Source organism: Typopeltis vanoorti, chromosome 1, assembly GCF_054136105.1.
Source record: "Typopeltis vanoorti isolate ZY-2024b chromosome 1, IOZ_Tvanoo_1.0, whole genome shotgun sequence".
Lineage (NCBI taxonomy): Eukaryota > Metazoa > Arthropoda > Arachnida > Uropygi > Thelyphonidae > Typopeltis > Typopeltis vanoorti.
In genome coordinates, this window is record NC_143549.1 from 8,318,516 (window position 1) to 8,335,091 (window position 16,576).

Genomic DNA, 16,576 nt, shown 5'->3' on the forward strand with positions numbered 1-16,576 from the left:
ACATAAAACCATCTTCCTGTATCTCCTTCAATTCTAACTGCTGACTTACAACTCAGATACAGACTAAGTATAGCTTGATATAATGTCCTCTTTACACTACACTACTGTAGCATTTTGAACAGCTTTTCTCTTCGGCTTTGTTATGTGCCTTTCCAGATCTATGAGCTATTATAGATCCTTGATATGATACCATGATTTCTTAACTATTTGTTCATCATCATCATCATCAAATTCCTGCCATGTACCCTCAAGGGGTGTACAGGATATGACAGTACTAGATGAAAAAATTACATCATTACTAACTTCCTACCTACAATTTTCCTCCAAATCAGTCTGTTACTGGTCAAGACTGCAACATTATCAGATCTTATATTTCTATCCTCTAAGGCACTTTGTACCATATCAATCCACCTATATCTTGGTCTTCCTCTGGGTCGTTTTCCTGCCAACTTGGCAGAGAACACTTGTTTTGCTAATCTTTCCTCTCCCATTCTATTTAAGTGACCATACCACCTGCGATTAGCTCTGCTAACGCATTCCTGGATGCTGATAATGTCAAGTTCTTTCCTAATATCCTCATTTTTAATATGATATTGCCATTGATGCCATCTGTTCATGCCTCTAATCTTTTTCAGGACTCTAGTATCTGCGGTCTCTAGTCTTTGGTCAAGTGTTTTACTTCTGACCCAGCTCTCAGATCCATAAGTTAAAACTGGTTTGAACACTGTCTTGTATACAGCTAATTTAGTGTTCCGACTAATTTCTCTCTTATTCCATATGAATTTATTCAATTGACTTCCCACCATACCAGCTTTGCTGATTCTGTTGTCTATTTCTATATTTAATTTACCATCTTCAGTAAAAATCGTGCCTAAGTAGCTGAAATGTTTTACTTGTTCCACAGGTTCTCCATTCACAACACAGTTGACATTTTCAATGATTCTGCCTATTTTCATTGTCTTGGTCTTTTTATTTCTGACCTTCATACCATATCTATTACAACAGCTATTCAATTTAGTCAGAGAATCTTGCAGACTTGTAGCGGATTTATTTAGAAGTATAACATCATCCGCATAAAGCAAAGAGCTGACATTAACATCTTCAATTTTGATATCATGTTTAATACCACTTTCCTTCATAATGTGATCTATATAGATAATGAATAACAGAGGGGATAATGTACATCCTTGTCTCACACCAGATTTAACATTAAACCATCTTCCTGTACTTCCTTCAATTCTAACTGCTGACTTACAACTCAAATAAAGATTAAGTATTGCTTGATATAATGCCCCATTGACACCATATAACTGCAGCGTATTGAATAGCTTCTCTCTTGGCACCTTGTCATATGCCTTTTCCAGATTGACAAAACTTAAATACAGATCTTTGTTATATTCCCATGCTTTCTCGACTATTTGTCGTAAAGTGAAGATCTGATCCTGACAGCCTCTATTTGGCCTGAATCCAGCTTGTTCTTCACCAAGCTTTTCTTCCACAATTCTTCTCAACCGTTTCTCAAGTATACTTGCATAGATCTTGCCAGGAACACTCAGTAGGGAAATACCTCTGTAATTCTCACATGCAGTTTTATTTCCCTTTTTATATATGGGTACTATGAGAGCTGTACTCCAATCATCGGGAATTCGTCCCTCTGTCCAGGCTTTCTGAACTATGCAGTGCAGCCACTGTAAGACTCTTATACCACCATACTTCAGCATTTCTGGTCGAATATCATCTACTCCTGCTGCCTTTCCACGTTTCAAGCCTTTGATGGCTTTTTCTACTTCAAGTATGGATATGTATTCATGACTGCATGCCTAGTCAGCGTTTTTTACCACTGTGCTGTCATAACTGCTTGTTTCATTTAGCAGTTTTTCAAAGTAATTACTCCATACTTCTAGGATATCTTTTCTCCCATTTTCATGTCACCTTTATCATCTCTAATTCCTTTTATAGCACTCTTTCCTCCATTCCTAAGCTTCTTCAACAAACTCCAGAATATTTTGCCACCTTCTTGATATTTATTTTCTATATTCTTGCCAAAGTCCTCCCATGACTTTTGTTTAGCTAGTTTTACACAGTGTTTAGCATTCTTGCATTTGTCTCTATATTCTCTAAGAGCACAAGCTGACTTATTTGACAGGAACTTTTGATATGCTTTCTTCTTTTCCTTCACTGCCTTTCAACTTCCTGTGTCCACCAGGAAGTTCTGATTTTTTTATCCTTGCAGACAATCTCACCACATGCCTCTCTGGCAGAATCAATCAATGTTTTCTTCAGAGTTTGCCACTGAAGGTTTGATTCCTATTCTCAAACTCTTTTATTTTTTCTTCAATAATCTTTGTGTATTTTAGTCTACAGCTCACATCTGAGAGCTGCTCAATTTTATTCGCTTTAAAACTTTCTTACATGTTATTCTTTTCAATATGAAATTCAATTTTATCCTCATCTTCAGTTTTCATCTCAACATTATAATTTGATTCCAGTACTTTCTCCACCATTATTAAGCCTTTTAAATAGCCTTGAGAATATTTTGCCATCTTCCTGATATTAATTTTTGACACTCTTACTAGTCTTTCCATGACTTTTGTTTAGCTACTTTTATAATGCTTCACTTATATTCTTCTCTATATTCTCTTCCAGCTTGATGAGTAGAACTGAAGTGGGAGAAAGTTGGAGTTGTGGTTTTAATGACCAGACATTTTGGTGACTTTAATAGTCACCAGAAAGGATTATCTTAATTATTTAATTTAATTAAGTAATAATTTAATTAATTAGGTAGTTGGGCTGCAGAAAATCCATTCCATGGATTTTCTGCAGTCCAAAGATGATTTTTGCCATTTTTCAAAGGCATTTGACAGAATACCACATAGAACTCTGTTATGCAAATTAGAACAAATGGAGATGGATATGACATTGGTTAAGTGGATAAGAGGGTGGCTGCTGGACAGATATCAAAAAATGTGGTATATGGAGGGGCAGAAGCAAGGCAAAAACAGGTGACTAGTGGTGTGCTGCAAGGTTCAGTGCTGGCACCATTGCTGTTTAATTTGTACATAAATGATATAAGAAATAACCTGAAAGAAAATATATTTAGTTGTTTGCTGATGATGCAAAATTAGGTAGAGTAACAATTAATGAGCAATGTGGAGAGCCTGCAGGAAGGTTTAAATATGCTGTGAGTATGGGCAAAAGATCATTTCTGCCACCCTCATGGTGGCAGAAATTACAGATTCCTTCCAGGACAATTTAGACAGTTTTCGTGGATGTTGTAGCCATAGCTAAGTTGTTGTTTCTGCTGTTTATGTTGAAATGGTTTTTTTTTCTTTTTCATTCTTTTTTTTTGGTAAGTTTTTTGTTAGTTGTGGTTTGAATTTTCCGATGGAGATTTATTTATTTTCATATATATAATATAAGCACTACTTGTCATGGTCTTTAAGTGAAAAAAAAAAAAAGCAGGGAGGAACATGCAATGAGAAGACATACTTTCAGACATGTTGTCTACACAGAGCATACAGTCTCCATGCTATAATATGGCTTTTGAAGGAGTGCCCACATTACTTTCTTCCTCCAGGCATGAACTACATGGCAGTCCAATTATGCAGCATCTGACTGAGAAGCTTTCCACTGTGACTGACTGAGTAGATTCAGGTTTAATAGAATGAAAACATAATGAAAAAAAATTAAACAGGCTTAATGGTTTCATTATTTTGTCTGACACATCTGAGATGCAATACAAGAAATTTAATAATGTAAACAACACATACACAGTAATAATAAAATAAGTGGAAGATGTTAAACTGGAAGCTTAAAGTCCTAAGAGAGGAAGTCTGGGTGGGAGGACTATGGTTGCTGGTAGGTAGCACTGGCTGGACAGGAGGTTTAAGAATGTTTCACACAACCCTATTTATTAAGATTTGGTTGGTCTTTCTTAAATCTTCTGCTGATTACAAAAAGTCTATGTTTGTATTTGCTACATTAAAAGCAGTGTAGAGATTATATATGTTTAAGTTCTAGCCATTTTTTCTGTAAATTGGGAGACCTGCCAACATCTGTTTTGAAGAACAGAAGAAATAGTTGCTGTCACAATCATGATCGGTCAAGGTCTAGCTGACCATGATTACTTTTGAATAGAATCCAATGGCAAAAATGAAAAACTACTGTTTCAACTACAAACATGATTATTATTATTATTATTTTTGTATCAGCAGATTTAAAAAATTAATCAAATCTTAATACAGGTACAATACCAATTTTCTGCCACTAATTTGCCAGATTAGCTGTTTTGTGAGGTAATATAATAAAACCCACAGTACACCTTCCCATTAATTATATCCTCCCATGTCTTTAAAGCACCACAGGCCACTAGAAACTTAAATATTTTTGAATGTAAATTAAATATATTAGTACAAATAATACAGTAGTACAAGAATTAGTATCAATGAAACAGGATTAATTAAACAGGCATTCAACTCAAATTAAATGTGAAGTGTATGATTTAATGAAATACATTGGTAATACAGGTACAGTACAGTACAATATAAATAAAAACAGTGTAATATTCCTTAATCTTGGGGTTGGGTAAGGGATGTATAGTTCAGCAGGAAGTACACTGCATAAACATTTTTCTTACGCTGCTCAGCGGATCCCAGCTGTGGGATGCACTGAACAGTTTTCTAGAATGAGAAGAATTCGGCAATTTTCTAGTAGACCTACATTGATGTGTAGTGTGCTCTGACTTTATGCACAAAAAACCTTTTGAACCACTCTAACAATCTTATTGTGTAATACAATCATTTTTATTTGCACAGTACATAATAGAATAGATTTTAAGGCCTTTCAAGGCCCCAATCACCAGTGGCTTACAACTGTGCATGCCAGCTGTGTTTGAGCAAAAGAACAAACTATTCTTAGATAGTCTGAATCCTGTGTGCCATTCTTAGCCTGCTGTTCCTTTGCAGATATATTGTCAGTATAATGCAATTTAATCAGCATTATATATATTTACTCAGGACTGAGAAGGTTGTCAGCTACAAGTTCAAAATTTAGCAAATCTTGTCCACATAACTTCATGGTTTGCAGACTATTTTTCATCACATGCTTTATGGAGAGAAATTCAATAATACTTCTTAAATTGAAGCCCTCCTTCACTGTAGACACACTAATGTTCTAATTTATCTTTATAGATAAACTTAGCATATTCCATTAACATTAGCAAGTCCATTCCATCACCCTGATGTTCTCAAAACCATTCCATCATCACTTGATCATTCTCAATACACTTACCATTTTCCCCCAAACATAAATTTGCTTCCCAGAACTACTGTCTACAAAGAATTCCAGTATTTTGTCTCTTCTTCTTTATGTGTGTCCTCCCATGATGAGTCCAAGAACTCATCATGGGAGGGCACACATATTGTAGATGGCCTATATCTGTCCATCTACAGTAAAGTGTCTTAAAAGACAGAAATATAAGATCTGATAAAGTTGGAGTCTTGGACAAATAACAGAATAATTTGGAGAAAAATTATTGATCAGAAGTTAGTAATGGTGTAACTTTTTCATGCAATACTATCATAATTAACCTATACCCCCCCCTCCACCGAGGGTACATATCAGGAATTTGATGATGTTCAAAGATTAAATGTTCTCATTTAATTTTTGCTAAATGTTAACATTTATAAAACAACTGTTGCAGAAGTAATGAGTATTATTATATTCTGATAAGTCACATGGATTTATTTCTATTATGTTATTTTCAAAATATTACTTTCTTTTTACAGCTAACAATGATATAGCTGTGAAATAAGAACACCAGTAAAAAAAAAAGAAAGTAAAATTGTAAAATAGACAAAATATGGTACACAACTTGGATCAGAAGAGAAGAAATATGAATTCAAACATATCAATAAATCAGGAATCAGTTTCTAAGATTCAATCAAACAATCACCCCTGAAACCTCTCTCATGATTCATTTAAAAAAAAAGTACTGGCTGAAAAGAAGATTCAAAAGTAGCAGCCACAAATTAACTTAATACAAATGATAGCTTTGAACTCAATCATTTGAACAGAATACTATAACCTACTAGCTGCAACCAAAAGATGCAATGCAAGTAATTCAAAATCAAAAACAGTACCTTAAACAGCATTTATTCTGATACATAAAATAAACAATATTCAAAGGAAAGCAAAAAATAAAAATGTGACAAACACAAATAAAAAGGTGACTTCATACTCTTCAGCTTTGAAGAACAAAAGGAGAATATGAATATTTCACTACTAAAAGTGATTTTAGCATTCTTTGGATTTCTGCATTACTGACATGATGGCTTCCACTCCCCTCCCCCTGCACAAAAAAATATCCTAACTGAACCTCCAGTTGCCAATGTCCATATATAACAAGCTGATTCCATGTACCTTACCTTTATCATCAAAACAGGATTTTAGACTTATATTTAATGATTATAAAAACAAGTAACTAAGTATTTAAGTTAAAGACACCAAACAATATTTTAGGTCTCCCTATAAATTAAGTAAACTTTTTTCTCCCCTTCTCCAAGCAAACTAATTGAAATATTGCCAAGGAAATACTGATAAAAACAGAAAACTAGAGTTTTAGGCCTTCCACAAGTCATTACATATAATTATTTATGAATAATGCTGTGTTGAAGTCAACAAGACACTAACATAAGTTGGTTCCACAAGTTCTCACATAATTATTTTTGAATAATTCTAAATAATAAAAAACATATGGCACTAATAGGACTTAGCTACTATATTCATATCAGCTGTTAAAAAATTAAGTTGGCTTAATTATTTTTTCCAACCTAGTCAGTAACAGCTTAGACAGGAGTAACAAGATAAATTTTGTATGACTATTCTGTTCATGATATGATATATATATATATATATAAAATTATAATATATATTGTTTCTTAACAATGAGGAAATGGTGGATGGGATTGAGAGGTCAGTGACCAAGTTCAGTGTATTTTGTTCTGCTGGCCTCTATATCACACCAATTAGCCTCAAATGTGCTATTTTCACTGGCCTGCAATTGATCTACTCTTTTTGGTTGTAGTTCATCGACTATCATCAATAACACCCCCCCCCCTCCCAATTCTTTTCTCTCTATCCTCCCTAAACACACTATACCCTTCACATTCTATCCCACTAACTATATCATCTTCTGTCAGCTGTCTCACTAATGCTAATAACATTTGGCCAGGATGAACCAACCAATGCCAAAAATTCTTCCCCCTTGTTCCGAATGCTCCTGGCATTAGATTAGATAAAGTACAAAGGCCCCCTTAGGCCCACTGCTATCCTGACGCTTTATATTAACTATCCCATTCTGGTTTGTTATCAGTGGTACTTACTAATGTAGGCATTTTATACACATTTTTACACTCAGCTATCTCACTGATGTCTGCATATCTGCTTCCTCTCTAAAAGTTCTAGTTTCCCTGATTTTATACATTCATTTTCACTTCATTCAATAACACTTTTTTTCATACCCAGAACACCAAATCCATTCAGATGCAAACCATCTTTCTTGTATAAGTCCTTTTGCCTATCAAACTCGCTCCACATTATCCCTCCTGCATAACCCACACATTGAATCATTCGCTAAGGAGAACCATAATAGAGAATGACTCAATGTGTGGGTTATGCAAGAGGTATAATGTGAAACATTGGCAACAGACTTGTTATCTTAACTCTCTCATTCTTTTACTACTTTCAGTAATTCTTTCATGTCCCCACTCAAACCATACTTTTCTCCTTTCAAATCATTCATTCCAGCCAAAACTATCGACTCTTTCACTTCACCATTTTTTGCTTTAATAGCATCACTAACATCATTATATTTTACACCTGGGAAGCACAATTTTCTCACCCTCTCGCCAGTCACACCTCTCATGATAGAATCATCACACAAGACTCACTCCGATTTTTTCTTCTCCCTTATGTCATTTTAACCTTTCTTTCAATCCTATCTGCCATTACATCACACACATTTTCATGCATATTCTCTGTTCCGTCCACAACTTTAATCTCGCAACTTCACCCACACTTTTGGCCCTCACTTTCATAGCATTTTCTGCACACTTTCCCACCATCATCACTTTCAAATATTTTTGCATTTAGTAATGTGTACATCTCACAGACATCGCACTGTATAAAGTTCCCCTGGTTGAATTCTTGAAACCTTGATGCCTTGGACGTCATTATTCTGCTTCGCATCAGTGCCATGTGCAATGCTACATGTAACTTACCATGCAAAAAGAGATTATATTTCAAGCATAACTTTTAACTTAAATCTAATTAACACCATAATGCAATCTAATTCTAACACAATTCAACTAATATCACTTGGAGAGTTAAAAAAAAAAAAACCTTAGCTTTCAGAGACCCCCAGACACAGTCCTATCCGTATACACCACCTGACAGCCACACCAAATTTTATATCCAAAGAAAAACAGAAACTTAAATTTTAAAGTTTCTGTTTTTTTTTAAATATTAAGAAAAAAAAAGAAACTTAAATTTTAAAGTTTCTGTTTTTCTTTGGATATAAAATTTGGTGTGGCTGTCAGGTGGTGTATAGGGGTAGGACTGTGTCTGGGGGGTCTCTGAAAGCTAAGGTTTTTTTTTTTTTCCCCTCTCCAAGTGATATTAGTTGAATTGTGTTAGAATTAGATTGCATTATGTCATAAGCTCTCTGATCAATTTCAAAAATTGATCAGAGAGCTTATAAGAATACAATCCTCAGCATCAGAGTTGCCTTAGTGCTTTTGATAAAGGTTTCACTGCCTAAGAGCTGTTTTGAACTGGCTGGTTCTCATCAGGGACTAGGTAGAAACCTCAACCCTGATGAGGTCATGGCTGATCCGACAGATACAAATACATTGTTTAATATAAATATTCTTATACATATAACAGTGCAGATGTGGTAGTCCAGCAAGAGGATTTGAATAAGCTAGATAGATGGGCAAATGAAGGGGGGGTGTCAGTTTAATGCAGCAAAATGTAAGGTCTTGAGGTTTGGGACCCATCGATGGGACGCTGCATACTCTACGGGATCTGGGGTTGATGATTGATAGAAACCTGAAATTTAGGGGACATACTGCAAAGGTAGTGAAGGGAACACAGAGGACTGCTGCAATAATGAGAAGAACACTGACCCAGAGATAAAATGGTTATCATTCGTTTGTATAAGACTCTGATCAGACCACACTTAGACTATTGTTCTCAGATCTGGTGCTCAGGATTTGAAGGGGATAAATTAACTGTGGAAAGGGTACAAAGGCAAATAACAAAGATGGTGTCAGGACTGTACAATGTTAGTTATGAGGATTGGCTGAGCGAGTGTGGACTGCAGAGTTTGGTGGATAGAAGAAGAAAGAGGTGATATGATTGAGACTTTTAAACTGTTGAGAGGTGGTTACAGGGTTGGCACTGGGGAGTTCTTTCGCTTGAACAGCGGGAAGGAGTCATGACAAGGGGGCCATCCTTGGAGGTTACGAAAGGAAACTGTGAGAAAGAGGGTGAGGAGTGGTCGAATCATGGAATGCACTGCCTGATGGAGTGGTGAGAGCGAGAATGGTCAATGCGTTTAAGGGATGGTATGATAGATTGTGTTTCATAGGAAGGACCTCTCTCGATGAGTCTTGATAGACTTGTGTTTCTTAGAAAGGACCTCCCACAATGAGTCTTTTGACTCCATGGAGGTCCGAATAATAATAATAACATCCAGTGTATAGCTTGGAGGTCATGACTAGCTGCACATGCATATATTACGAGTGATATTGCACACTGTTTATGCAGCCAGTTTTTGGTGTTTAAACACGTGTTATGTAAAAGGTGTGTGATATTTGATATTAAACTGTATCTGAGTGATACTGCAAACTCCGATGTCAGTTTTTTTTTTATTTACTGCTGAAAATGGCTGTAAAAGTATATCGATTGGATAATCCATCAGATGTTGAAGAGATTCAGCGAATGTTACTCGAGTTCGATGATGAGAATGACAGAGTTGAAGATGAAAGTGATATTTAATAGTAAATTGTATGTGAGAAATACGTTGAACTCCGATGTCAGTATAGTATTGATTTAGTTGTTTTTTTTAATTTGTTTCTTTGTTCAATAACTTCTAGATTGTAACTGAAAATAAATAAACCATCATGTATTATATTTGCAAGTTTTTTTTTTTAAGCTTATCGCATTTTAACACATACTAGTAATGAATGCATCTCTCAGATACACGCGACCTAAGCTGCAATTTTTACGACCGTGACCTCCGCAGGGTTAAGAGAGCAAGACTCCTTATTCAACACAAGAGCAATCCATTGTCAGAGATGTATTTTGCATAAGTGAATTCTTAGTTGGTGCATAAACTGTAATAGTCAAAAGAGCCAAACGATTCATTTCGGCAATGTTAACTACATATAAATAGGGAATATCGAGAATTGTATTCTTGTAAGCTCTTCTCTGGTCAATTTTCAAAAACTCTCAAAGTTTTTTTTTTTTTTTTTGCTATGAAATCAGGACAGATCTTTAATATCCCCCTAAATGCAACCATCTTCACTATTTTCTTACCAGAAGAACCATAAAGAACACATTTGGTTTGTTTCTTTGTTTAAGCAACTATGGCTGTGATAAGGTAAAAATTCATGGTACACTAATACTTACACAGTGTTAGCATACTTAACATTTTCATCTTTAAGTAAATGTTGCGATACATATATGAATATATTCCAACATGTTTACTCTGCTTTTAGAGATGGTTCTTCATTCTTTCTCTACCTACAATGCTTTCCATGGTGATGGCTAAAATACACTGATTGTAATGATATGAATTTGAAAAGATTTGATATGAATAGTAGATTTCCCATAATGAGATATGGAATCCATATGTAGAATATTAAGTTTATCATTCTTGACTTAAAAAACACTGATTTCCAGTAAATTCTTATATATCAATTCTTGCACATAAGAATTTGTAGAATGTTTAGTGTTGTATACTTTTTCTGGGGGAGGGAGGTAAAGCTAAAACCATACAGAATACTTACACAGGTATGTATTCTGTATGGTAGTACACATAAGACTAATTACCTGAATTCTCTGGCTTCCAAAAAACTTTCATAATCTGTTATTGAAAAGAGGCACAGGAAACCTTCTCCAGAACGGAAATAATTATCCCTAATAGCAGCATAGTCTTCTTGGCCAGCAGTATCTAGGATATCAATTTCAACGTTCTCTCCATCTAACATCACTTTTTTCCTATAAGAGTCTGCCTTTGTCGGTTCATAACTTTCAACAAACTACAAAATGAAATAACAGTTGTTTTTTTTTTGTTGTAAATATAATCCAGTCATTCTTCACATATATTTAGAGATAAACATGGTTCACTACAAAAAATAAAAAATAAAATAAAAAATAATAAAAAAAAAGTATTAAAGTAACTGTATAATATCTGAACTAAATTCCATTTCCATCTTGCCATGTGAACTTACCTCCTTCCAATCTATATCCTCTCATGATAATTACTTGACCTACATTAATTGTGTTAACCTGCCAAAACATGGCATCCATATCATCCTCTGGACCGCAGCAGCAGCAGCAACCAATAATATATTTTGCCCTACTGGCCTTTATCTCACACCAGACTATGTCAAACGAACCATTTCCCTCAGACTTTCCTTATGAGATGTCATCTCCTTCCACGAGGTTGACTACCATGAGCTTCCACCATGTAAGGTTTTGTGCTTCTCTTTTACATTCTTCATAGGACAAAAAGGTCTAGTCCTCAATATTTCCCATCTAATCTGTTCTTTGTCTTCCTCTTCTTCTTTTTCCTTGTATCATTCCTTCTAGAAGTGTTTTTGTAGGGATTCATACCTTTATATGTGACCAATGCAGGTGGTTTACCATTTCTTAATGGTTTTCAACAGAGTCCTATCTTCTCCAATCAACTCAGAACTGCATCAGTTTCCAAGCAGAAAGAAGTCACGGAGATCACTCCTAAAGACATAGCAACTAGAATCCAGCAAACATCTAACAACATAAAGATTAGTGCATCTTATTCTAAAGAAATTAGGACTAAATATATCCATGTTTATAGAAGTGTCAAACAAAATAACCACCTCTCAATGCCATCCACCGAAAACAAACTGATTCAAGCAATTAAATCACTGAAAAATAACAAAGCAGCAGGCCTGGATGGTATATACCCTGAGTTTATTAAAAATCTTGGAAGTAACGCTTGAGTGGCTCTTGCAGTTTTTCTGTAAAATTCTAGAAGGTGGGAACATCCCAAAGGAATTCCTGAGGAGCAAATTTATCCTAAAACCTGGAAAAGAGCCCACTAATGCAGCAACTATCGACCAATATCTTTACTAAGTATTCCCTATAAACTTTTTGAATGATTACTCTATAATCGAATTTACCCCTTGATTAATGCCATAGTATCAAATGAACAAGCCAGATTTAGAGACTCTTGCAGCTGCTGCGATCAAGTACTTGCCCTTACTACACACATAAAAACTGGTTTCCAAAAAGGCCTTAAAACCTCAGTAGCATTCCTAGATCTGTCCGCTGCATACGACACAGTTTGGGTGAATGAACTCATACTGAAATTTGCAACTGTCGTACAAGATCCAAAGATGATTAACATCCTAAAGCGCATGACATCAAAGTACAAATTCAAGGTGCAACTGAATGGTTAAAATAGTCCCTTTAGAGTACTAAAAAACACAGGGCTCTGTGCTAGCTCCACTCCTCTTTAATTTATACATTAGTAAAATACCACAAACCTCATCCCAAAAGTTCGCATATGCAAACAATCTGGTGGTGGCAACTCAGACTAAACACCTGAAAGAGGCCAAGACTGTGCTCAGTTCTGACCTTGAATTCTGTACAACTATTACACCAAATCCCTCTAAAATTGAAGTTTGCACATTTCACTTGAACAATCATCAAGCTGATAAATGGCTGAAGGTCTCATTCAAAGGAGAAACTTTGAAGCACAACCCCAACCCAAAATATCTCTGAGTCACCTTAGATCACTCTTTAACCTTCAGAAAACACCAGGAAAATGTCTGCCAAAAGCTAAAAACTAGGAATAATATCATCAGGAAGCTTGTGTGTTCGGGCTGTGGGGCAGGAGCCAACACTCTAAAATCTGCTGCCCATGCCCTAGTGTACTCTTGTGCAGAATACTGTGCTCCAGTGTGGTATTTGAGTCACTATGTCAGCAAGGTTGATGTGCAACTTAACGATACCATGAAAATTATTACGGGTTGCATAAAGTCTACACCTGTTGGATGGTTACCAACACTCTCTAACATCATACCACCAGACATAAGGAGGAAAGCTGCCACTAACAGAGAGTGGATAAAATGTATGGGAAATAACACCTTACCCATCCATAGGGACCTCCAAATCTACCACTTATTCACTTAAAGTCCCACAACCCAATTACTAGAAAACTCAGCAACCAGATATATATTCTCCTGAAACTGAATGGAAGAATTGCTGGCTTACTTCAACAATAAAAAATGGACACCTCATTATGATCCCACAACAGAGGCCCCCCTGGCTTTGACCTGCCTAGACGACAATGGAGCACACTCAACCTTCTGAGGAGAGGCCATGCCAGATGTGCTACTATGATATACAAGTGGGGCTTGCATCAATCACCGACATGTGACTGTGGTGCTGATCAACAGACCAGCAATCATATTATCCAGGACTGCCCAATGTGGAGTTTTAAGGGCACATTGACAGACCTGTTGCAGGTAACTCCAGATGCAGTCCAATGGATTAGAGACAATCTGAACTTAAATTTGTGATTTTTAGTATCTAGTTTTAGTACACACACACACACACAGTGGTACCTTGGATTGCAAGTAACTTGGTCTGCGAGTGTGTTTTGCAAGACGAGCAAAAAATTTTAATAAATTTTAACTTGATAAACAAGCGATGTCTTGCAACACGAGTACTGTATTACCTATACGCTTTGTCTGCCGAGAGTCATGTGATCACAAGCCACTCGGGATTGTGGGTAATTGTCTCGCATGTGTGGTCTCAGTCGGCATACCTCATTCGTATAGTCAACACTCGTGCTAGCGTTGTGACCATGTGTGCGTGTGCGTAAAGCATTTTTTTATTTGGTGTCCAATTGTAGTGACCGTTCTTTATTAATGGTACTACAACAATGGCCCCAATGAAGAAAAGGGTTGAAAAGGAAGGCAGTAAGAAGAAGGAGATGATTACGGTGGAAGTTAAGAAGGAACCATCAGAAAGCACGAACAAGGTATGCAAGTGGCCGCCATCGCAAGATTTTATAAGAAGTCTAGGGAGGTGTGTAAAATGTAGGAAACAGTGCAAAATTTTGTAGAAAAGCAGCACCTGAGTAAGGCTGTGGCAGTGCGAGCGATGAATCTGTTTAACAACAATGCAATGTCATATTTCCGTGAAATCCTCAAAAGGAAGCAAAAGCAAGTGTCATTAGATAGGTTCCTTGTTAAAGTTGCACAAAAAGAAAAAGAGTCAACAGATAGCAGTGATTGCGTTAGTGACAATGAAAGTCGTCCTACCCAATACAATTACTGTAATATGTAATTGTAATGTAATTAATAAATTCGATTACTTTATGTATTTTCTATTAATTATTTTTATATGAATATTTTTGAGTTTTGGAACAAATCATCTGAGTTTCTATTATTTCTTATGGGGAAATTCGTTTTGATATACGAGTGCTTTGGATTACGAGCACGTTTCCAGAATGAATTATGCTCGCAAACTAAGGTACCATTGTAACATACATACATATATGTATATTCGTATAGTCAAAAAAAAAAATGAATATATATATATATTCATTTTTTTTTTGTTTTTATCTTTCTATTTGCACAAATCCAACCCATATGAACTGTATGTATCTCTAATATATTTCTAAATTAGTTTTTTTGGCGGTCCATGGGACTAATTCTTCTGAGGATCCACATTTCAAAGACTTTTAGTTTATTTTCACAATATTTTGATATTGCCCAGGTTTCTGCTACATATAGCAGTGTTGACCATACACAGCATTTGGGCAGCTTAAGTCATGAAAAACATTAGCATGTTTTTCACTAATGAAGGTTGATCTAGCAATTTCTATTCTTAATATTTCTTTATCACACTTTCCATTCTCTATAATTAGTTGACCCAAATATATAACTCTCTACTTGATCTAAGGTATTTCCTCTGATCTTAATATTTATATTGGATATTTCCCCTTTTTCTCTTGTTACCAACATTTTTTTTTTTTTTTTTTTTTTTTTTTTGAAGTTGAAATTAAGTCCATATTTTTCATTTTGAATGCCTTCATAGAAACATTCTACATCCTCATCTGGATAATAAGGAGTAGGTGCATATATTTGGACAATAAAAATATTAAAAGGTTGAGCTGCAATTTTTAATGCAATTACTCTATCACTTATAGGCCAAAATCCAAGTAAGGATTGGGCAATTTTATTCTTTAGTACAAATGCTACTCCATTCCTATGACTGTCTCCACATGAGTATATAATTGAATTACTCTTTCTGTTTATTTTTCCACTATTAGTCCTTTTGACTTCACTGATACCAGAATGTCAATTTTCATTGCTTCAAGTTCTTGTATAGGGTTATCTAACTTCCCAGCTTCATATAAGGTCCTTACATTCCAAGTTGCAAGCCTTAAGAGAAGATTCTTGGTTTTCAGATGTGATGGATCAGGAGATACCTTCCCCGCAGGGTTTAAGGTATCTTCTTCATATGCCATTTTCATAGTATCTGTCTTACATTCTCTACTTTCTTTCTCTTCTTCCCTGTAATGTTTCCAAGAGACAAAAGTTGCAGAGGGTCCAACCTTGTCTCTATTGCTTAAATCTGCCATGGTTTTCTATGGAAGGTTATGTGGTGCGGTTCCTGTCTCTTCCACAGTGACTGGCCACATCTGTTTTGTCTCGGAGTGTGTCACATAGTCCTGGCACACTCAGGCCTACAAAACCTCGAATTCTATTTTTGATGTTTTTCAGTATTCATCAAACCTACGACTCCTGCCATATTTCCTCTATCCTTTATAACATAATAGAATGCAAGGGATATTAATAATATAATATCCCTTACATTCTATCCCTGTGATTATATCATTCTCTGTCAACCAGGTCTTGCTGATGCCAATTATTGTTCTTTGAGGCAAAAAGTTTATGAGCGAACACTGAATCTGTGACAAAACATGGTACATGTGATCTTCCTAGAGTAAAGCATCTGCTTAAATTTCTTGGCCTTTGGAGATCACTATGTCACCAACCATGGCCAAGTCAAGCTGACTAATGGCAAAAACTCCTCATTTTCTCATAATTCTGGCATTCATGTACATGCATAATGTTCTGGCATACGATGTCATAACAGATGTACAAAACAAAAACATTTAAAAACTATATGCATAAGTTATTAGGTATTAGTTTCTGGCTACATTATGAAACACCATGAGAAATGAACAGCTATTAAAAAAACAACAACTATGAGACATGAACGATATGAA

General features: G+C 35.6%; 1 protein-coding gene across 1 annotated transcript in view; it reads right to left on the reverse strand.

The window, feature by feature from the left end:
- Positions 1–16,576, reverse strand: part of LOC150109765 (ras-related protein Ral-A-like) — a 121,361-nt gene that overhangs the window by 59,380 nt on the left and 45,405 nt on the right. Inside the window, exon 3 of the mRNA XM_090408905.1 lies at positions 11,116–11,324. Coding sequence (XP_090265031.1) covers positions 11,116–11,324 — 209 coding nt within the window. The remainder of the gene's footprint in view (positions 1–11,115; positions 11,325–16,576) is intronic.